General features: G+C 37.0%; 1 protein-coding gene across 2 annotated transcripts in view; it reads left to right on the top strand.

The window, feature by feature from the left end:
• Positions 1-5,974: 5,974 nt before the first annotated feature.
• The window catches only part of SYT14 (synaptotagmin XIV), a 220,860-nt gene continuing 203,745 nt past the window's right edge, over positions 5,975-23,089 (top strand). The window contains exons 1-2 of one of the 2 annotated variants that reach the window (XM_006887951.1): positions 5,975-6,135; positions 13,909-14,124. In XM_006887951.1, the coding sequence (XP_006888013.1) occupies positions 6,024-6,135; positions 13,909-14,124 (328 nt within the window). In that variant the 5' untranslated portion in view covers positions 5,975-6,023. The remainder of the gene's footprint in view (positions 6,136-13,908; positions 14,125-23,089) is intronic. The other variant, XM_006887952.1, reaches the window with a different exon arrangement.

Raw genomic sequence — 23,089 nt, forward strand, 5'->3', positions numbered from 1 at the left:
TGCTCTATTCATACAACAGCTTCTTAGTTGGAGTATAGGTTTTGCATGAGCACAATTAAGTGCTCTAGAATTCCCATTCTTCTCAATGTTAGCCATAATTTCTTATAATCTGCACAGTCAAATGCTTTTGCTTAGTCAATAAAGCATAAATAGACATTTTCCAGGTAGTCTTTACTTTCCACCAGGATCCATATGACACCAGCAATGATATCCCTTATGCCACAGCCTCTTCAAAGTCCAGATTGAACTTCTGGCAATTCCCTATGTACTGTTCTAGCCATGATCTTCAGCAGTCATTTGCTTGCATGTGATAGTAATGATTTTGTTCAGTAAACTCTGCATTCTCTTGAATCACCTTTCTTGGGAATGGGAACAAATATGGATCTTTTTCAGTTAGTTAGCCAGGCAGCTGTCCTCCACATTTCCTGGCATAGGCTATTAAGCACATCCAGGGCTATCTCCATTATTTGAAACATGTCAGTTGATATATTGCCAATTCCTGGGGCCTTATTATATGCCAGTGCCGTCATTGCAGCTTAAACATTTCCCTTCATTACTGCTGGCTCTTGGTCATATGGTACTTCTTGAAGTTTATCAGTGTCAGCCAGTTCTTTTTGGTATGGTTCTGTGTATTCCCTCCATTTTGTTTTGATGCTTCCTGGATTAAGAGTAGAGATCTGTTTTTAAATACCTCTTGTTTGCCTTTTTTTAGAGGATATTAAATGCTCCGATAAAATGAGCTTAATTATCCTTTGTCATTTTTGTTGTTGTGATGTACTGTTGAGTTGATTATGACTCATAACAACCCCATGAACTGTAACTCTGAACCCTGCCCTATCTTGAGTCAGTCTCACTGTCTCTGACACAGCTCTTCCCATTGCTACACTTGAGTCAGTCTGTCTCATCCAGGTCTCCCCCTCTGGCACTGTCCCTGCTCCCTTCCAAGCATGATGTCCTTCTCTAAGGCCTCATCCTTCCTGGCAACATGCCCTAAATATGTGAGATGGAGCTTCACTGTCCTTGCCTCCAGGGAGCAACCTGGTTACACCCTTATCCGGATAGATCTGTTTTTTTCTTTTGGCAATCCATAGTATGTTCAGTTACCCCGCAGTCACAGAAATACTTATGTAGAATAACTTTATAAATAGATTCATACTGTTTGTAGGATTTTAGTGGGAAATTTTAATGTTATGCCGACTAAAAATTCCTTTTACATTAGCGAGCTCTATAAAACCTGTTTGTTGTGTCAGTTCCTGTTTATGATGGTAGCTTAATGGTAAGGAGTTGCCTTATCAACCCAAAGGTACACGGTTTGAATCCACCAGCTGCTCCATGGAAGAAGACTAAATGGTCTCCTCCCATGTGATTTACTGCCTCTGAAAACCTGTTGGAGGGTCTGCTAAGAGTCTGTTCTGACACCACCACCACCACCACAACAGGACAAAGTAGAACTACCCCATAGGGTTTCCAAGGCTGCAGTCTTAATGGAAGTGGGAATCCCAGTAGCTCAATGATTAAAACACTCAGCTGCCAACCATTAGTTTAAACCCTTTAGCTTCTCTGTGGAAGGAGGATGCAGTTGTCTGCTTGTGCATAAACTGAAGGGTCTTCTGTTACAGAGCAGTTCTGTGGTGACCCATAGGGTTGCTGTGAGTCTATATCAACTTGATGATGGGCGGTTTAATTGTATAATTTCTATGATTTTTTCTTCCTTTTTTTGGTGAGTCAATTCTCACATAGTTCTCATGAATTATGTAAGTAGAATGAAAGAGCAAGTTCCCAGCTCTTACACCACACTCATCTCTCTCACTGTTTCCTGGGTACTGATCCTTCTGCTGCCATCTCTAATGTAACTCTTAAAGAACTGGATTACTGTTGACTTTCTTTCTCCTCTATGCCTTAAACTCATTTAACCTTTCTTATATACATTTTTCTTTGTTGTTCCTTGTAGTGGTTTTTGCTCAGTTACTCAAGGTAGAAACCTAGGGATTATCTTCACCTTCTTTCTCCTTCTTCTGCTTGATGAAATTATTATAAATTTTCTTTGAATATGGATTCTAAAGTTTATTCCTTTTCTTTGTCACCAGTAATACTGCATAGTTTAAGAATTCATATTTTGTATGAAACTTCAGCTCCCCCATAATTGGCTTCCTTGTGATCCTTCCCTCCCTCTTGTATCTAGTTTTCTGATTGTTTCCAAGGCACCATAGCTCTGCACAGTAGTCTTGTAATCCTGTTGTCCCCTAAGCATACAGTCTTTGTGGTTGTTATTTACCATTGAGTCAGAACCGACCCATAACTCACCCCCCCATCCCCAGCAAGTTTTCAGAGGTCATAAATAGCTCAGGAGGAGATTGTCATCTTTCTCCTGCGAAGCATCTGGTGGGTTCAAACCTTTAGGATAGTATATTAAAGGTTTTTCAACTATTTGGACTGTATGTCATCTCTAATCTTATTTATGCTGCTGTGTTCTGTTCTTTCCTGAATTTACATCATTCATTTATTCATTGTGTTTGTTAAACATTAGCTATATGCTAGATATTGTCCTGGGTGCTTTGAGGATACAGAGAGAAATGAAACCGTAAAAACTCCTGCCTGTTAATGCTCATAGGATGCCACACACATCCTTTCTGTGTCTTTGACTGTGCTATTCCATCTGCCCTTTCACTGTTCAAAGAATTTCTATTAATCTTTTACACCATGCTCAAGTGTCATCTCTTTTCCAATCCCTTTTGTAACTTCCCTGGGTAATGTTTCTTCTCTGTGTTCCAGCAGTACTTTCTGTTGGTATTTCTGTTGTATTTCCCAGGGGCCTTTAGTGGGATAGTCATTACTTCTTGTACTGTTATCTGAAAGCTTGGAGGTTCCAATTTACAGCTGTCCCCCAGGCAAAAGATGGCAAATACTCTCCTATCAAGATTCACAGCCTCAGAAATTTGATGGGAGAGTCCTCGTGATTCACAGTCTACTTCATGATAATGTGTTTGGTTTTTGTTTGGTATTAAAGTGCTAATCATATGAGGGTTTTTTTTAATCGATCCTCCAGTTAATTTAGATTTACAAATAGAATCAAAAAAGGTACAAAAGAGGAAAGTAGTAACAAGGTTGAGGTAGACAGTGAAAAGAAACAAAAAGAAGAGGAGAGAGGGGAATGAGAGAAGCAGTATGAGTATGACTGAAAATAGTCTCTAGAGCCAGAGAGAGTTTGAATCTTCACTTGTCACTGACCAAGTATAGAGTTAATACACCAGCTTTTCAGTGGCTCTGCCTCAGTTTGCAGATATTAAGTACCATGTAAGGAGAGACAGGTCTTTAGAGAGGGACATCATGCTGGGTAGAGTGGAGGGACAGCGCAGGAGGGGAAGACCCTCTATGAGGTGGATTGATTCAGTGACTGGGCTAATCGGGGTGGGTGTGTCAGAGGCAATGAGATTGGCATGAGATAGAGCATGGTTTAGGGCTGTTGTACATAGGGTCGCTATGAGTTGCAAATGACTTGATGGCACATAACAACAACAACAACAATTGGAAATGACCCACTACTGACCCTCTGTCAGGATTGTAGAGGCAGTAAATCCCTGGAACAAGATTGCATATCCATCAGCATAGAGCAGTTGATGAGTTTGATCCATGTGCCTTTGAGATTGCAACACAGCTTCTTACTACTAGGCCATCAGAGCTCCTTGACTTTAAAAATAAAAATAATACTCTCTTTCGTGGCTCTGTTCCGACAGAGTCTGTACATAATGTAACTTCTAGGTCCTAGTAACAACACCTGGCTCCCCCTGGATCTGATACCTAGACAGCAGTCCTGCCCTGCTGCCTCCTCTGCTCTCTACCACAGTACTGTTCACCTAGCTCTGAATAAACAGTAAAATCATACTCAGTTTTGTATCTGGAATATTTAGTTTTTCACAAATATTGTATCTTTCACAAACACCAGTAGATTAGAACATTCATCATTAACCAATTGGTAACCTCGTTTCAAGGATTTAGTTAGATGCTGTTTACCTCAGCTCTTCTGGCTAGAGAAAAATAAAACCTCAGACACTCTGGTATTTTGATTGTCTCATGGGAGATGGAGGAAGAAAGGTTAAGTTGTATGTGAGGTATACGAGTCACTGTTACTAATACATGAATACTGTAGGACACTGAGACACAAAATTAATGTCTATTCAACTTTAAATGACTATTGTTGCTGTTGATTGCCTTTGAGTCGAGCACGACGCATAGTGACCCTATGAACAAAAGACCTGAAGCCCCTCTACAATTATTGACATTTATCAACATTAATAAGAGTTTCCGGAGGCACATTATTTTGGAAGTGGATGCCACTCCTGCAAGGGCGCTCTGGTGGCCTAGTGGTGAGAAGATGCACTGCAGTCACAAAGGCACATTGCAGTCCACCAGCTGCTCTGCTGGAGAAGGATTGGCAGTCTCCTTTCGTGCGATTTTCTGCCTCTGAAAACCTACTGAAGGGTCATCTGTGGTTCAGTTCTGACTTCATGGAACACAACAACAACAATGAAAAGAACTCAAAATCTGAAAAGAAAGGACAGAGTAATAGATGGTTGGAGAAGATAGAGAAGATTCTGTCTCTTCCCACTCTACATAATCAGCCTGGGTGATTTTCATATGTTCTCTCAAGATTTGTATATGTGGTAGCTCAGTACAGTAAAAATGTTTCTGGAATGGATGGTGACTACTTGTATTTGGGCCTTTGCATGTGCTATTTCTTCTGCCTGGAATAATATTAGTTTTACTAATACTTATAGAAACTGTTAGAATAATTTCTTATAATAGAGACTATAACTTTTTCACAAGCTGATTTGAGCCTTCACATTGGATTAAGTGCTCTCTTTTTCTTCCCCAATAATAGTTTTTATTATCTAGTGTTATAAGTGCTAGTATTGAATTCTGGTGGCTTAGTGTTAAGGCATTGCACTGCCAGCCCAAAATTAAGTAGTTATAATCCAGCTCCATGGGAGAAAGATAGACAGTCTCCTACTATCAGTTTGCAACCTCTGAAAACCTACTAGAGGGTCAGCTATGAATTGGTTCCAGCTTGCTGGCACATAACGATGACAACATTGTCATTGCTTTCACTAGATTGTACATGGAAGGAAGAACTATGATGTCCTTTTGACTGATGTTCCAAAAGTATTTGGTGAATAAGTGATAGGATAGAGAACATTTGGTGATTATAAGCAAGGTGAAGAAGATGACCAAAAACAGTGCATGTGGAAATGCATATGGCTGGTCCTAAGGCAGTGAGTGAAGCTATTTAACTGAATGTAATTCTGAGATATAGGGAGTTCCAGTGGCCTTGTGCTACTAACTCAAGAGATGTACAGCTTGAAACTATCAGCTCTTCTGTGGGAGAAAGGAGGACAGTATCCTCCTGTGCAGTTTGCAGCCTCTGGAAACTCACTAGAGGGTCAGCTAAGAGCTCGTTCCAACTTAACAGCACGTAACAACAATATTGAAAGGAGAAGCCAGAACTTTGAATGCCAGGGTAGGAAGCCTAGAATTTATTTGATAGGAAAGGGCTATTGAAGGATATTGAAGCTTTTAGAGAGAAAAATAATAATATATTTGATCCTGAGTTTGATTAAGTAATATACCAATGCCTGGGAATTTTTTTAAATGAAATGATAAAGTTTTACAGTACTCTTGAATAGATGAAACATATGATTATTGTTTATTTTGCAGACCCCTATCTTTGTTTTGAGATTGTTTCCAACCTAATTTACAGGGAAACTTTTAGAAGCTTTGAATGAATACTGTTGCTTGAATTTAAACAACTGTCATTAAACATAGTTTTTCTTATAAATGGAATGGTTTCAAACGATGATAATTTAAAAAAATGTAATTAAAGTAAGGCAGTAACTTAACATGTGTATGGGGGTTTCCTTTGATCTGTCTGTTAAAAGAAATGAATGCTTACAGCTGTGACTTTTTTCTCTCTAGTATCTCCAGAGGCAGTTGGATTTTTGTCAGCTGTTGGGGTGTTTATTGTCTTGATGCTGCTCCTTTTTCTCTATATTAATAAGAAGTTCTGTTTTGAAAATGTTGGCGGGTTTCCAGATCTTGGTTCAGATTACAGTTCAAGGAAGAATTCACAAGATAAAATTTGTGAGTACCATATCACTGCTTCTCTTGTTTGTTTGTATATTTGTTTTTGTTAATTTCTGCCATTCTGTTATTTTGTATGGCATTACATAGATACAGTAAAAAAAGTTGGTTTTGACATACAGTAAAGTGTCATCTGAATCACTTTCCTGACAGAGTAAAACATTTACTAGGAAATTATGTGAATTATGTTCTTGTTGCCCAAAATTGTCAGTGTACTGCACACAGGTGACTAGTCACAGAGAAAGGGGCACTTTTTTTTTTTTTACGTAGTGTGTGCTTTTGAGTCTTTAATTAGAAAAGATAATGCTTCAGGAAGAAGAAAGCATTTTGGTGCATATGTAATGTAAGTTGGTCATCCAAGTAGCTCTGTAGACAGCTTTTCCCAAGTGTCCTAGGGCTTTTGAAAGTATTCACTTTTTTTCTTTCCCTGTTACCGGACTCCAGCTGATTTTGAATTTGATTTTTTGTATGATGTGAATCTATAAAGTCTGACTATAAAACGTAGTGTTCCACTTTCTCTATTGGCACTTTAGGTGTTAATAGGACTATAGTGTTACTGTATAGCAGCATCAATTGATGAGGGCTTTATTACTATTCCTTCATCTGTGGAAAAGTTTCCTTTAAATTCATGTAAGATTTTTTTTTATTTGTTATTTCTTTGTAAGTGATTGCAGAAACTATTTGAGAATTATAAAAGCAAAGTGTTAATGTAGCATTTGGGGAACAATTACAGAGAAACTTTTTCTTTCTCTGTACATATGTTGGGAGATGCTCTTCTCTTAACAGTAATTTAAAAATTGATAGCCCTACTTCTAAAAATCAGTTAATTGAATTATATAACATTTGGGTTAGGAAACTAATACTTTATTTGGTTTTGATTTGATATAGTTCAGTATTTCTCATAATCTGTTCTAGTTTGACTTTCAGCAGATCTCATTTTTTAGAGGGTTTAATGATTCCCTTACACTCTTAAAAATGTATTGAAAAACTCAGAGGGTATATGTTTATGCGTGTTACACATATATTGATTGTTACATTAGTCAAAACTGAGAAAATGTAAAAAAAACCCATTTTATTTAGGCGTATTTAAAATCAATAAACCTATTATATATTAATAAAAATAACATATTTTAAAATTGAGGAATGATATCCTCAAAAACTTGTAGTTAGAAGAATAGTGCTTTCCAATCCCCCCCCCTTTTTAATATCTTCTGTAGCAGACAATAGTTGGATTATCATATCTGCTTCTACAGTCAAACTGTCCTCAGGCCATAGGAAAACCTATGCTCACTTGGGAGCAAATGATAGTGAAGTTAAATATCACTTTACCATCACTTATTAAAAGGAGCCCCGGTGGCATAGTAGTTAAATGTTAGGCTGCTAACTGAAAGATTGTCGGTTCAAATCCACCATCTACTCTAATGGAGGAAGAAGAGACAGTCTGTCCCAATGAATTAGAATCAACTTGATGGTAGTGAGTTTTGTTTTAAGTGTTTTCTGATGTAATTTTGACCTTGAATATACCCTTAAAGTTTTTTAAAATTTTCTGAACCTTGTTTTTATTGTAACTATAAAATAATAATAGTATCTAGCTAGCATTTTTGGGAGCTCTGGTGTTACAGTCTGTAGAGAGATGTGTTGCTAACCCAGAGGCCACTTGGATTCAGGTCTACCAGTGACTCCTGGGGTGGGGGGAGGATGGACAGTCTCCTCCTGTGTGATTTAGAGCTTCAGAGACCCAGTGAAGGGCCAGCTCTGAACAGATTTAGACTGAATGGCAGTGAGACCAAACTGACTGTAAGATAAAATGTGTAATAGCCACTCATCAAATGATCATGCACTTCTCTTATAGAAAATTACTTAAATATTTTCCCCTTTTGTTCTTCAAAATGGAGTACTCCTTCCTCTTAATATTTTTTTCTGTAATCTTTAGCAATGCTAGTAGTTTGCAAATAAGACAGATTAGTTCCTCAACATAGACTATTAACAATTAAACTAAAAAGTACATAATAAAAATCCTTTTTATACTTCTTCCTTGCAGGTATAGAATAAAAACCCCATAGTGTTTGAGGGGAAAATATTGTCTTGCTGCTATTATGATAGCTGTGGCATGGGGGAAATGTCATTACAGTTAAACCAAGTGCTTTGTTTCTCCTGAAGAATCTTTGCTTCATCATACTTCTTCCACTGTAACAAAAGTAAGAGCTACAGTGTCAAATACTGATGTTGAGCTGATTAGAAACACTTACGTGAATAGGAAGTTTTGATTTAAAAATTCTCGATATTTTGATTAAGATGAAAAAAAATCCATTTTTTAACCTCGTAGGAACAAAAAATTAGAAAATGGCATTTTTCAAAAGTTTTCAGCAGAATCTGCCTTCGGTGTCCTCGCTGGTGGACACGATCAGCAGTGCTGTAGAGGACTTAACCGCTGCTGTTGGGGAGGTCAGCTATGCTTTAACTGACTCAGTGGCTGGACAAGTGACAAGTATGATGAACGGCTTTCGTCCAGAAGAGGAGAACTCTGCAGCCGAAGAAACGAGGGATTCTTTTAAACAAGACCTGTTACCAAAAGGCTCCGAAGATGCCAGATGTCAGAAAACACAATCCAATTCAGAGCACAGAACAAAGCAAATACATTCATTTGCACAAAAGCAAGAACAAGATCTCCAGGAAGAAAGAGTACTTAAACATGTTAATGATAGGCAACAGACCCCATCAAAATGTCAAGATGCTTGTAGCACTGGTGATTCTTCACCAGTTCTCAAGCACAGGACTCGGGCTGGATCTGCATGTCAAGCACTTGAGAGTACTGACAGAGGGACAAAAACGAATTCTAAAGATAGATTACATGGAAAAATCAAGGAGCATATAAATCCAACAAAGTACCACAAACTGAAAGATGACACAAAATCCAAGAAAAATGAAACCGTTTGGGCCGAGAGAGGGACAACAAAAAGTAAAGATGAAAAATATTCTAAGATAATACCAGAAAAAGGTGAGGTCTGCAGATGCTGGTTTGAGTGATTACATTTTCTCTTCTTTGTTTTTTCTTTTTAAATTAGGAAAGCTTTTTTCTGTATTCTCAGCTTTCCTATACATGTCTATATAGCTAACATTTTTTAATCCTCTTAACTGAGAGACTTGAAAAGGCATTTAGCTTTTGCCCACTAGCATAAACAAGGTCTGGTGATGTAATCTTTAGGGAGTGGCAGTGCTAACATAGCGGCCATGTCTCTGCTGGTTCAAATCTACCCCTGGCTTTCTGCAAAAGAGAGATGGGTAATCTCCTGTCACAGAGTTTATAGCCTCTCAAAGAAAACCTGCTGGAGGGTCAGCAGTGACTTGACCGCATTGTGTGAGTGAAGAAAAATGTTGCCTCTGTTTTCTAGCCAGTTTTCCCTCCCTCCTAAATTCTACTTATTTTTTCACCAGCAACTCCACGGTTTTCTTTAGTAGTCTGCATGTCTCAGCTGATATGTTATTTGATGAGTTATAGATACATTTACCAAGTTTTTCTTTTTATCACTAATCACAGTCTGACTCTTCATATCTAATAAGACTCAAATATCAAATGTTCTATAACTTTCCCTTGGGCACAGTGGATTTTATTTTGTTGATTAGCTTGCTTTAGAGTATGTTTTAAAACTCGTTTATCCATACATTATGGTTTAGATATGACTGTTCTATCAGTATTCATACATTCTTTTTATATATTTAATATTTCAGTTAAACATTTCACATTTTTAAGCACAATATTTGTGATACTTTTCAAAACAATTAGCTGACACTTACCTGGTTACTAGTCATTACTTCTGAGAAATCTCTGAGGGCATTTTCATTTATTGCTGATATGATCACAAGACCAAAACAACACTGGCATTTATTTATAGAATATACATCTGAAATTTTCCTATAATTTTATATTCCCATGAAGCTACTAAAATCTGACCTGTAGTAGAAATAGGTAAGACTTTTCTTTTTTGACTGCATAAGTAAGAATATCTGCTGTTTATTGAGCATGTGACTGGTTTCAAAATGATACAGTACAGGCTGATGTTGGATAGCTTGATTAATTCAAGAGGAATGCCTGTTTCCCTAAATATATTAATTTTGGAGCCTATTTATCTAGCCACTTTTCTGAATATCAAAATCAGTGGATTTCATGTCCCAATTTTAGTTTAGATTGTCTTGTTTCTTGCCACAGCACAAACAAAACAGAAGAAAATAGATTCATTTATATATTATTTTCTTCTAAACAGAACATCATGCGGTGGTTTTCTACAGAGTGATAACAGTATAGAATTTGAAAATTTATTTTGATTTGTTTTCATTAGAAGAGTATGGATGGATATCTAAGGAAATCAAGTCTCTTTCAAGTGTTTCAGAATATAGCCAATACTATGTTCAAAAAATTGTTTTAAAAATTATTTGAACCGTAGATGAATCAATCCTTCATTTAGCTGAATGTCAGTACTTTGGATCATATACTTTGGGCATGCTGTCAAGAGGGGCCAGTCTCTAGAAAGGGGCATCCTCCTTGGAAAGATGGAGGGTCAGAGGGAGAAGAAGACCCTCTATGAGACAGACTGACACAGTGACTACAGCTAGTCTTCTGCATAGTGGCGAGTGTAAGGATGGATGACAGAGGATTAAGCAAGGTTAGATCTGTTGTCTGTCTGCTTGCTGTGAGTGGACAATAACACGACAATATCTAATAAGAATATTAAAATAGGACAGTGGTGTTTTAGTCCTGGAATGCTCACCTTCTGTGGAGACCCAGGTTCAATTCCCAGGCAGTATAGCTATAGCCTGTCAGTCAGAGTACGTGTTGCTGTGACACTGAACAGGTTTCAGTAGAATTTCTAGGCTAAGGCAGACTAGGAAGGAAGACTCTTTGTCGACTTCCACAGAATTAGCCAGTGAAAGCTGTATGGATCACATCAGTGATCTCGGTCACCAGTGAGCTGAGTGCTAACTCCGTGACAACTTACAACAATACCCTAGTATTAATGCACCCTGTATTCTGGGTGCTGACATTGTGGTTATAAAATAAAGAGGAGAGGAAAGTTTCTTTCTTTCTGTAGCAGGTCTGCCTTAGGTAAAATTTTGTAATAGGTGACATATGACCATTGTTGTTGTTAAGTGCCATTGAGTCGTAGGCTACTCATAGTGACCCTATGAACAAAAGTCCTGGACACCTGTATAACTTTCGTCCTTTCTCCAGGTTCATAGGGTTTCCAGATGCAAGGTATTATGGAAGTGGATGCCACTCCTGCTTCCAAAGCTGTAGTTTCTTGTTTATTTTTTCAGTACTCTCAGATCTCCTCTGCTGCTTTTAGCTATCACAGTGGCTCCAAACTGGGAAGATCTGAACTGTCAGAGACCTGAGATCTAAGTTGGCGCTGCCTGAGCACTGCTGTGGTGGAAGTGTTCTGAATAGCGAAGTACATCTGGCTGTAAACACTTGAAATGTGGCTAGTTCATTTGAGGATCCAAATGTAAAATTTTACTGAATTCATTTGAATTTTAAAAGCTGCATGTAGGTAGAGGCTGCATATTGGACAACATGGAATGTACCAGTCATAGGTTTACCCTTTTAATCCTTTGTTTTACTAAATTAAGCAAGCTTAGTAAATATATCTGAGTTCCCATCTAATCTGTGCATTCAAATTTGTCCCATATTTTTAAATTCTTATTCCATGCCACTGCCATCCAAATTGCAGATTCCAGTTTCTTTAATGTTACCTTCTCTTTACTATTGAATATAAAGAGAAAAAGAGTTAGAGGGAACCAGTCAGTTCTAAATGCTGCAGTCTCTCTTTTAGAGTGATTTCATAATTCTAAGAAGTTTGTTTCTTATTTAATGAATCTCAACTAGTATAGCTTCAAACCATTAATTTTTTAAATTTAATAATTAGTATTTCTTAAAATAATACAAAATGTATAGATTCTGAAAATTTTAAGTGTTTCCTCTTAATTCTTTCGTGGGTAGTTAGAATTAAGTTTGGTTTCTGTCTTTCCAGACCTTCCTGTATCTTGTAAGCATGCAGTGTTTGTGTGTGTATCCTTTTAATGGGGCTATAAGTTCCTCCGCTCTTTGATAATCTTTCTTCTCTTATCATGATGCTACGGCTGTCTTCTTCTTGTTAGTACAGGTTCACCTGCCATTTGTGGTAGCTGTGAGTATAGCGTTGTCTGCATGTCATAATTTATCCCTGATGGCCTAGTGGCAAGAAGCTGCATTGCAATCTCAAAGACGCGTGGTTTGAGGCTTCCAGCTGCTCTTCAGGAAAAGGATGGGCAGTCTCTTCCCGTGCAGTTAACAACCTCTAAAAACCCACCGGATGATCAGTTATGGGTTGGTTCTGACCTTATGGTACACAGCAACAACAAAGCCCATGGACATTTATGTTATTTTATTGAATTATTTCTTCTTTGCTTTAAAAAACAATTCTGCAGTGAGTTGTCTCACATGTATATCTTTGCTTACGGGATCAATTTTTTTTAGACTGAATTCTTAGAAAAGGAATGGATTTTTAGAAAAGATCAAATGCTATGCAGATTTTTATAAATGTGATGTAAATTGCAAGCTTGCTCTGTAGAAAAGTGCCAGTTTAAATCCACCAGTACTATAAAAATCTGACCATTTCTTTACTCTGATTTTGGTATTGAGCATTGTCTAGTCTGGAAAATTTGGCTTTGTTGATAATAAAAAAACATCTTTTGATAATGCAAAATTTGATTAATGGAATCTGATTCATATATTATACTAACTCATACTGAAAACTACCTTTGTGTACCATTTTCATTTTGTTGTTGTTGTTAAGTACCGTCGAGTTGCAGGTGACTCATAGCGACCCTATGAACGAAGTCCTGGACACCTCCTGTATGACTTCCATCCTTTCTGCAGGTTCATAGGGATTCCAGAGGCAAGCTGTGGAAGTGGATGCCACTCCTGCTTCCAAGCTTGTTTTAATCGGGGAGTATCACCAAACATTGTCCACCATGGGTAACAGCATTCGACTTCATAGCAACCACAAGTTACCTCTGTACAGCAAGTGGACATACCAGGGTTACACGACCTAGAAGGATATTTCACCTTTCATTTTACTCTTATTTTTTAAAAACCCACCTAGTTGCTTTCTTTCACAAACTTATTTTCCTGATATTTTCAGTTTGATATTAACTAATAAAATAGAGAAACATACACTCTGTGCTAATGTAGGATGCAAAATACAGTTTAATTTTTAATTTTAGTTCATTTATATACATTTTTATAACATTGATTGCAGTCATTTATCAATGTCATTTATCAGTGTCTCATCAAGTCCTCACAATACCTTGCCGTTTCCTTCACCTGGCCCACTAATCTCTTCTGACCTCGCATTTTTAAAAATTATGTAAGATGATGAGCAGTGTCATTTCTTTTACACCCAAAATAGTTAAAAAACCCATGCGGTTACTAACATTATTAATATATAATTAGAATGTGCAAAGATGATCTTTGTCTTTAAAACTTAACAAGACAGAAGTCCTTAAAAGAAAAAGTTTTACCAAAGTCACAAATTTAGATGCTATATGTATATGTACCTAGTTGTAGTTTGTATATACATATATATATAGTATATTTGTGTATCTATATCTGTATCTATATACCTGTATAGATATATGTTGTTAGTTGATACTGTGTATGTGTATATAAAACTAAGCAAATTTTTTTTATATTTTGCTGAATTGAAATTATAATTTACTCTCCGTTATTCTGCATAGATAATTCCTACATGGACAAAGATGAGCATGGCTCATCCTCTGAAAGTGAAGATGAAGCACTGGGTAAATATCATGAGGCCTTATCCAGGACACACAATTCCAGACTACAGCTGGCAGATTCTAGACAAAAGAACTATTCTTGGGAGACAAGACAAAAATACAGCCCTCTGTCTGCAGAGTATGATGGATACAGTAGTGAAGCATCAATAGATGAAGGTAAGAAAAGTTATTTTCTTTTATTGAATCATGGGCTCCGTAGCATTTGAATATATATTATTTGCACCTATGGTTTTAGACTTCTTTGATTGCACAGTAAATAAGAGGTAGTACATACTGTGTAGTCAAGGTTCTGGGAATTTCACTTACTCAAAATAAAAATCTCTGGGCTCAAGTCAAAAACAAAACCAAGTCCAAAACTAAAAGAAAATTCCAAAATAAAATACCGAATGATTCAAATACAGTGGTAATTCTGGTTCTCGTTCTGCATAGCATGTGTCTCACATACTGGGTATATGACTAATGTGTAAATATATGCTTTTCATTTAATGTGGCCTTGAAATAGGATCAAAATACACAGCAGAACATGGGTGATCTGTTATGTGCAACTAGGAAAACTGGCTGAGCTGGATTTGATGACAACTATTAACATCTTGCACAGTTCTTTAAAGACAATGTAAGGGATTTTTCAACTGTTGCCCTTTGCTTTATGTACTGATAGTGACCAGATCTCAGCATGTGTAGAAGATACAAGTCCATTGTTAATTCATTTTCCATCTTTCTGCAAGAGAAATAAAAAGGTTTGCCATTAATGCAAACATTTTTTTCACATTTAAATGTTTCCTTTCTAGATATATTGTGTTACTACTGTAGTAGTTAAGTGACATTTTACCCAGAAAAAATAAAATATACAGTTTGTTATCTTATTACTATGATTCACAGATATTCGTCTTTATTCACTCTTTTGTTTTCCTAGCAGTTGTTTGTGCTTTAGAGTCTATTGTCAACCCAAGATTGCTGTTCTTTTAACTTCTGTTAATACACAGATATAATAATAAATTAAACAAATACTGAGTGATTACTTTATGATGCTCGTTATGGAGAAACTAAACAATATTGTACATGAGTTCTGTCTTCAGCAATACTTTTCTGTGCACAAGAGTTACACTTTTAGCAAAAGAAAAAATAAGACATAGTTATAAAAATAACTACATAATCCAAAGAAGTAAAGCTAGTCCCCAGTTTATATGCACTCCTGGTGTATGGGTAATAGAACTATTGTGTTGTTGTTAAGTGCCGTTGAGTCGCAGGCGACTCATAGCGACCCTATGAAGGAGAGTCCTCGACGCTTGGGTGCCTTTCATCCTCTCTCCAGATTCATAGGGTTTCCAGAGGCAAGCTATTATGGAAGTGGATGCTACACCTCCTTCCAACCACATTGAGTACCCAACCATTAACGCATTTGGCACATCAGTGTCACGGTGTTCATCCTCACAGGAACCACAAGTGACCGCAGTACGGCAACTTGTACACGAGGGTTATTTGACCTAGAGGAATGTCTGAACAAAAATAATGGAAGAGTAATAATATAATAATAGTAGTAGAACTAAACAAAAAAAAGGTGGGGGAAGTGTTTCAAAGCCATTTTCTGGCTTTTTCACTTTTGTGTTCTATTATTTACTGTACTAATTATGAAACCTTGATTAGTACAGTTAAAATTTTTAAAATTTGTTTTATTGCTTCTAAAATGTGGCTAATGCCAACATGATAAGTTTATCTTGAACATAAAATGATGTACCTTGCACAGTTTTTAGTACATGATGCTAAATCAGTTGATGATCAGTAGATGGTATCTGTTGATGAGGCTAGTGATAGCAGAAATAAAAATAAGCAGCCATGAATCAGCCCTGAGTTTGTAATCAGTGACCCTAGACAGTTCCCCTCCCCTCCACCTGTGATTTGAGAGTTTACATACAAACTAGCCTTTAATTCACTCATTTACGCAAACTCCTTTTTCGCTACAAAAAAAATGAGAATATTTTTCCCATTTATCCTTCCTTCCCTTTTACCCCCTGTGACTTTATTACTTCTTCAAAGTAGTCTTATTACTTTAGTATGACTCTAGTCTGTGGGGCGAGCATCAGCATTGAGGAGGGAAGGATAGCATTAATGACTGTTATATTCCTGCCATAACCTCTGGAAATAGTGAAGATATCCCACAATCATCTTTTCATCTCATTTTGTCTACATAGTAAGGGCCCAACACATGTTTTTATATCCTATTTTGACCCTAATTATTGAATAAAACACCCAGGATGTAGTGATTTTAGGCATTCTGAAATTAGATTTCATTCACTTTGTAAAAATGTATTGAGTGCTTTTTGCCAAACACCATGTTAATTTATATGGATATAATTGTGAATAAAACAAGCTTGTTTCTCTTAAAGAATCTGCAGCCTGATAAGAAGATAAGTGGGTGTGTATATATAAAAATACATATAGTAGGATAAGAGATCCCAAAGCTACATAAACAAAATACTGTAAACAAAACATACAAAGGAGGATTTATTACCTAGACTTTGGGAGGTAGGCCAAAGTCTATAGGGAGAGGCCTCCCAGAATAGGTGGAATTTGAACTGGCTTTAGTGTAAGTTATTTGATCAGCATAGAATGCAAAGCAAAGGAGAAGTTTAGTGTTTTGAATGTAGGATCTGTGTTTAGAGAAGAGGCAGAGACCAAATGCCATGCTCAGACATTTAGGTAATATCTTAGAAGAACTGAAGAACCCTAAAAGTTTTGAAAACAAGTGAATGTTACACTGTCTGATCATTATTTTTCTCTTATTAAGTGCTATCAAGTTGACTGCAACTCATAGTGACCCTGTGGATAACAAATCTGAACCTTGTCCTTTCTTGTGCCAGCCTCATCATCTCTGATATAGTTGAACCCATTGACACAGTCATTGGGTCATTCCACCTTGTTGAGGGTCTGTTACTCTTTCTCTGACCCTCTGCTTTTGTTATCATAATGTCTTTTCCCAAGTACTGATCCCCTCCTGACATCGTTACTGAAAATATGTGAGACAAAGTGCTGTGCTCTAACACCACAACTCAAAGGCCTAAGTTCTTCTTTTGTCATCCTATTCATTGTCTAACTTTCAGAGGTGGTATAGTGTGGTCACTGTTTTTAGGGAAGATTATTTAGCTGTTATAAAAAAGATTGAATTGGAGTTAAAGATACTAGAAGCAAAAGAGACCAGCGTGACAAATAATACTAAGATCCTCATTCATAATGAAGAATACATAAATTTAGTCATGAAGAAAGTATAAATTTAGCAAGTCTAATCTGTTTATGATCACCAAATGTGTGCAGTGAGAGAGGCATGAACAGGTTTAGATAATGGAGAATGTTAAAGAATAAGTTTGTGAGAGAAAGTTGTTTAGTTTGGATCATGCTGAGTTTAAAGTCTCTGTGGAATGAATGTGGAAATGAATATTCTATTTTGAATGCCATCATGAGAACATAGAGTGAGGAAAGGACTACTTTAGAATGTAATGTAACAGTGAGCTTCAGAAGGTAAGAGATATTGAGAGAATAATGGATGATATTGATTATTGAATTGTATTTCATTGATTATTGGTTATTGAAATACCAAAGATTACTCAAATATATCAATGAAAATAGGCTCGATAGAGTATCAGGGAAGATGAAAATTTAATTAAAGGAGACTATTTCAGAGCAAATTCAAGTCATAGTTCACAACGTACATACAGGTTAAGATGCAGAAGTAAATGTTGTTGTTGTTGTTGTGTACCATCAAGTCAGAACTGACCCATAGCTGACCCTCCTGCAGTTTTTCATAGACAGTAGGTCACATAGGAGGAGACTGTCCATTCTTCTGCTATGGAGCAGCTGGTGGATTTGAACTGTGAGCCTTCAAGATTGCAGTGCAGGTTCTTAACACGAGGTCACCAGAGTGCCAATTTAACATTTGTCTCTTGAGGGAAAGATGTTATCAGTGATGGTCCCTGTGCTTTGTTTTAAAAAATAATTATTTTTTGACCCATAATAGATTTCATCTACAGCCTCCTGCTCCTGATTTTACTGCCACTCAACCTACAACTGAAGACTGGTCCGTAGCCTCCACATAAATATGCTAACAAGTTTTAGGGATGGAAGTGAAATATTCATTAGGGAAAGTGTGAGAGAGTTTCAGGAAGAAAATGACATTTGGGTAGAAATTTATGGGTAAAAAATAGAGATATTTCATATATAAACCCACAAATATAAATTGGTAAAATGTAGGGAGTGTTTCAGCAAGGAGGAGGGGAAAAAAGGTCTACTTTACTGTATGTAGCATATGGGGAAATGAGAGGGGCTTGAGTGCCTCCTTTCCAGGAAGTTTGCATTTAATTTGCTAGCCAGTGAGAACTCTTGAATAAGTTCTCACCAGTTAACTTTAATTACAGGTTTGCTTTAAAAGATTAATTTAGCAATAGGAAGACTATATAGGGAAAGAGATCAATTAAGGATGTGTTTGGAGTAGACTATGTGGGAAATGGTACAAATCTAAATTACGTTAGTGATAATGGCTATATAGGAAAAGATGAGACATTATAGAGATAGGATTTGCTGAATTTAGTAACTGCATGTCTTTGGAACATTAGGAAGAAGGAAGAAGCATCAAAGAAGGCTCTGGTTTCCAGCACATAGTAGCAGGGGAATGATGATGAGTCATTATATAGAAAAGAATCTCTTTTGTTGGGAGTTAGAGGGGTGGATGTCTTGGAAGACATAATAAGGGATTATAGATATGTATTGTAGTAGGGTGTTTAAGCAGTTAGAAATGCTTGTGATAATTTAGCTGATGGAGAGAGGTTTTCATCTAATACATGATTTGGTGATAGAGACTACAGTAATAGATTAAATTGATGAGGGAGAATGTATGCAGAGGAGAGTTCAGAGTATCACTTTCTTTCATTGAAAGGAAGATAGAGGATGCTACTAAAAGAAACAATAAAAAAGATGAAAGATTCTGATAATGTTGTGGGTTTTTTGTTTTGTTTTTGTTTGTTGTTTTTTTTTATAATGTTGTTTTTTAATCAGCCTTGGGAGGAAAATTTTAAGGAAGAGGGTAATATGTGTCAGATGCCAAAGTGTTGGGGGAGGATTAGGATTCAAATAAGTTTCTTTGGATTTGCCTAGTACAAGTTAGTCAGTTACTTTCATTTAAAGTTTGGTGGAGTAATAAGGAAAGAATTGAGATTGAATATTGTTAAGGAGAGAGTAGGTGGTAAGAAAGTGAGTCTGTGTTGCCTATGATTTCTTGCCACCTCCTCATCTGTCTCTTTCAGAATCTGGAGAGGTAATTGGAGGTATTTGTAATGAAAATGTTCACTTCCTCTCCCACCTACAAATAGTAACCTTCTACTCTGTATTCATTGTACTCTGGTGGCTTAGTGGTAAGGAATTGTACAGCCAACCCAAAGGTGTGTGGTTCAAATTCACGGCCAGTAGAAAGACAGGCAGACTCCTACCATGCGATTAAACTGCTACTGATAATCTACCATCAGCTATGAGTCAGTTCAGACTCAGTGGTACTCAACACCAGCTCTGTATTTATAAAGAAATATGATTTGTCTGCAGTACACATTTAAGTCTCCACCAGGTGGATATTTCTGTTAAAGCATGACTCACTTCAAAACAGACATGCAGTGGGAACATACTGTTCTCTTGGTATGATTTGCCTCATTTCTGTCAGGTACAAGGAACAGGTTGAGTGGTTAAGATTACACTTTTGTCTGCAGCTCTGACGTTACCATGCAAATTTATAATGATAACATTCAACTTCTTTGATTGTCTGGAGAGCATTATAAAGTTGTTGTTGTTAAGTGCCATCGAGTTGCAGGTGACTCATAGCGACCCTATGAAGTAGAGTCCTCGACCCTTGGGTGCCTTTCTTCCTCTCTCCAGGTTCATAGGGTTTCTGGGGGCAAGCTATTACAGAAGTGGATGCCACTCCTCCTTCCAAATTATAAAGTAAAAGGGAAAATATTTTTAAATGTACATTTTTACATGAAATGATATTTCCTCATTAGTGTAAATGAGGGACTTTGAATCTGTTTGTCAGTGGCCTATGAATTTTAGTAGGGAAGCTTTGAAACAATGGAAAGTATTGGAAACAGCTCTGCAGGAGTGGATATAGGAAGAGTCTAGAAAGGTTATAAAATAGAGCACTGCAGGAGAACTTTGTAAAGAGAATTGCTGTGCTGCAATCTTGAAGGCACGCAGTTCGAATCCACCAGCTTCTCTTCAGGAGAAGGATGAGCAGTCTTGTCCTCTTCGATTAAGTGCCTCTGAATACCCACTGCAGGGTCAAATGTGGGTCGGTTCCGACTCGATGCTACACAACAACAAACAATAGTGTGTCTAATAATGCTATCAACTTCTCTAAACATTGTCACATTTCATTCTCAATGCAATTCATTGGAATAAAATTTCCCCTTTTACAAAATTCAGAAATTTGGGGGCTTTCAAAAAAGTTGATTAAGGGAGCTCTGGTGGCCTAGTGGCAAGAAGCTGCACTGCAATCCCAGAGGTATGTGGTTCAAATCCACCAGATGCTCTGCTGAAGAAGGAGAGGCAGTCTCCTCCAGTATTAGTCAGATCTGATTTGACGGTGCATGCACCAAAAGTAATAAAATAAAATGGAAAAAAAAAGTTGATTAAGGGACTCTTAGCCAATCACATAGCAAGTTATTGAAACTACTTGTCAACCTCACTTCAGCATTAATGCTGCCCAACTTCCAGTAGGCTAGGCAGTTTCCTCCCTAACTCTGTTATATATAATCACCCCTGACTTCTGGGTCTTAAAGGACAGTTTACAGATTATTAATTGAAAATTACAATATAGATATCTAGAAAAAACAAAATGCCATTGTCTGTTAATCATGTTTTCCTGTTTTCTCCTCTAGGTGGCCATATTACCTTTTTTTTTTTTTTAAACTACATAAAAAGAAAATAAGCTTAACATTATTATAGGAGAAAAAAATTAAAATAATATATTATTTTCTCTTTGTTCATAATTCAATTAAATTTTACTCTATATTTCTTCAAATTAAGTGTTTTTCAGATAATATCTTGCTTTAAAAAGATTTCAAAATAAAATTCTTAGTGGTGGATTTTTTTTTTAAAAATTGATAAACTGCATCAACCTCTGCAGTTTTATTTCTACTAATTAATACTTTCTATTTTTCATACTATGTAGTAGAGGGCTACTAATGATGATTTTCTTTAAAAAGCAAATGTAGTGTAAAATTATTAGAATGTCTTTCTGGTTTTTTGTAGCTTTTCATTCTTAGTTCACCATAGAAATTATCAAGCTGTATTTATGTGTTCCTGCATAGCTGTATTATTAAAATCATATAATGTGATGTTTTGGGGGAGTTCACACCCTGTAATTTCCAGCATCACTTATGTCTTAGAGAATATATCCCAGTGTATATACACACAGTTGTCCTTCTCTCTACTTCATGGCTCAATCAGGAGCTTCATGCTATCATTTTGATGATATTTTCAAATTATTCAGACCCAAATTCATTGCTATTGAATCAAAACCAACTCATAGCTGACCCCTCAGCAGGTTTTCAGAGACTGTCAATCAGATGGGAGGAGACTGCCCAAGGAGCCATTGGTGGATTTGAACTGCTAGAGAGGTGCCACTGTTGAGTTAGCAGCATCATTCCCTACATACTAGATCACCAGAGCACCCACTTTTCAAATTAGGACCACTGGAACATATAAATATTTTATTACATTTAAAGTAATTTGAAAAATCATAGTAGTACAGTGGTTAAAGGACTTGACTCCTAATCAAGAGTTCAGTCGTTCAAATCCTCTAGTCACTCCAATTAAGAAAGATGTGGTAGTCTTCTGTAAAGATTTACAACTTTGGAAACCATATGAGCAACTCTGCTCTGTTCTACACTGTTGCTATGAGTTATAATTGACTTGATAATGCTGGATTTAAAATAATTTACTATTTGTTGCAGTTATTAGGTGCTGTCGAGTCAAGTATGACTCGCAGTGACCCTATGAAAAACATACCTGAATGCTGTCATGTTCTGGTGCCATCCTCATCATTCCTGATGCCCTTGAGCTCTTTGCTGTAGCCACTGTGTCAGTCCAACTTGTCGAGAGTATTCCCCTCTTTTTCTGACCTTCCGTCTTTCTAAACATAATGTTCTTCTCCAAGGAACCTTTTCCAGCAACATGTGAGAAAAAGCTTTGTCATCCTTGCCTCCAAAGAGCATTCTGACTGTACTTTCTCCAAGACACGCCTGTTTGTTCTTTTGGCAGTCAATGGAATATTTCGTTTTCTTCTCCAATACTATAGCTTGAAGGCATCAACTCTTCTTCTATCCAGCTTGTACTTTATTCTCTAGCTTTCATTCATAGCAGGTGGTTGAAAAGACCCATATCCTGAATCAGGCACAGCTTAGTCTTAAAACTTGTTCTCCAGTAATTTGGTGACGTCTTTGACATAGACTTGCACAATGCAATATGTCTTTTGATCTCCTGGCTGCTGGTACCAAGCGTTTTTGTTGATTGTGGATCCAAGCAAGATGAAATAATTGACGAATGTTTTTCCATCTATTGTTATGTTGCCTATTGGTCCAGTGGTCAGGATTTTTCATCTTGTTGAGGTTGAGATGCAATGCATATTGAAAACTGTAATCTTTGATCTTCTGCAGCAAGTGTCAAATCCTCCTCACTTTTAGTAAGCAAGGTTGTGTCACCTTTCATATTGCAGGTTGTTGAGTCTTCCTCCAATCCTGAGCCCACTTTCTTCCTCATTAAGTCCAGCTTCTTGAATGATTCCTCAGGGTACAGATTGAAGAGATATGGAGAGAGCATACAACCTTGACTCAGCCTTTCTTGGTTGTAAACAATGCAGTATTCCCTTATCTGTTTTGACAATTGCATTTTTGTCTAGGTATAGGTTGCAAGATTCTACTGAAGATTATCCAAAAACGACTGGAACAGCACATCAGCAGAGAACTGCCAGAAGTCCAGGCTGGGTTTAGAAGGGGTCATGCTACTAGGGATATTGTAGCTGATGTTAGATGGATCTCAGCTAAAAGCAGGGAATACCACAGGAATGTATATCTGTGTTTCATTGACT

The sequence above is a fragment of the Elephantulus edwardii genome, unplaced genomic scaffold (assembly GCF_000299155.1).
Source record: "Elephantulus edwardii isolate Elephantulus edwardi_28Jun2011 unplaced genomic scaffold, EleEdw1.0 scaffold00063, whole genome shotgun sequence".
NCBI classification, from domain to species: Eukaryota; Metazoa; Chordata; class Mammalia; order Macroscelidea; family Macroscelididae; genus Elephantulus; species Elephantulus edwardii.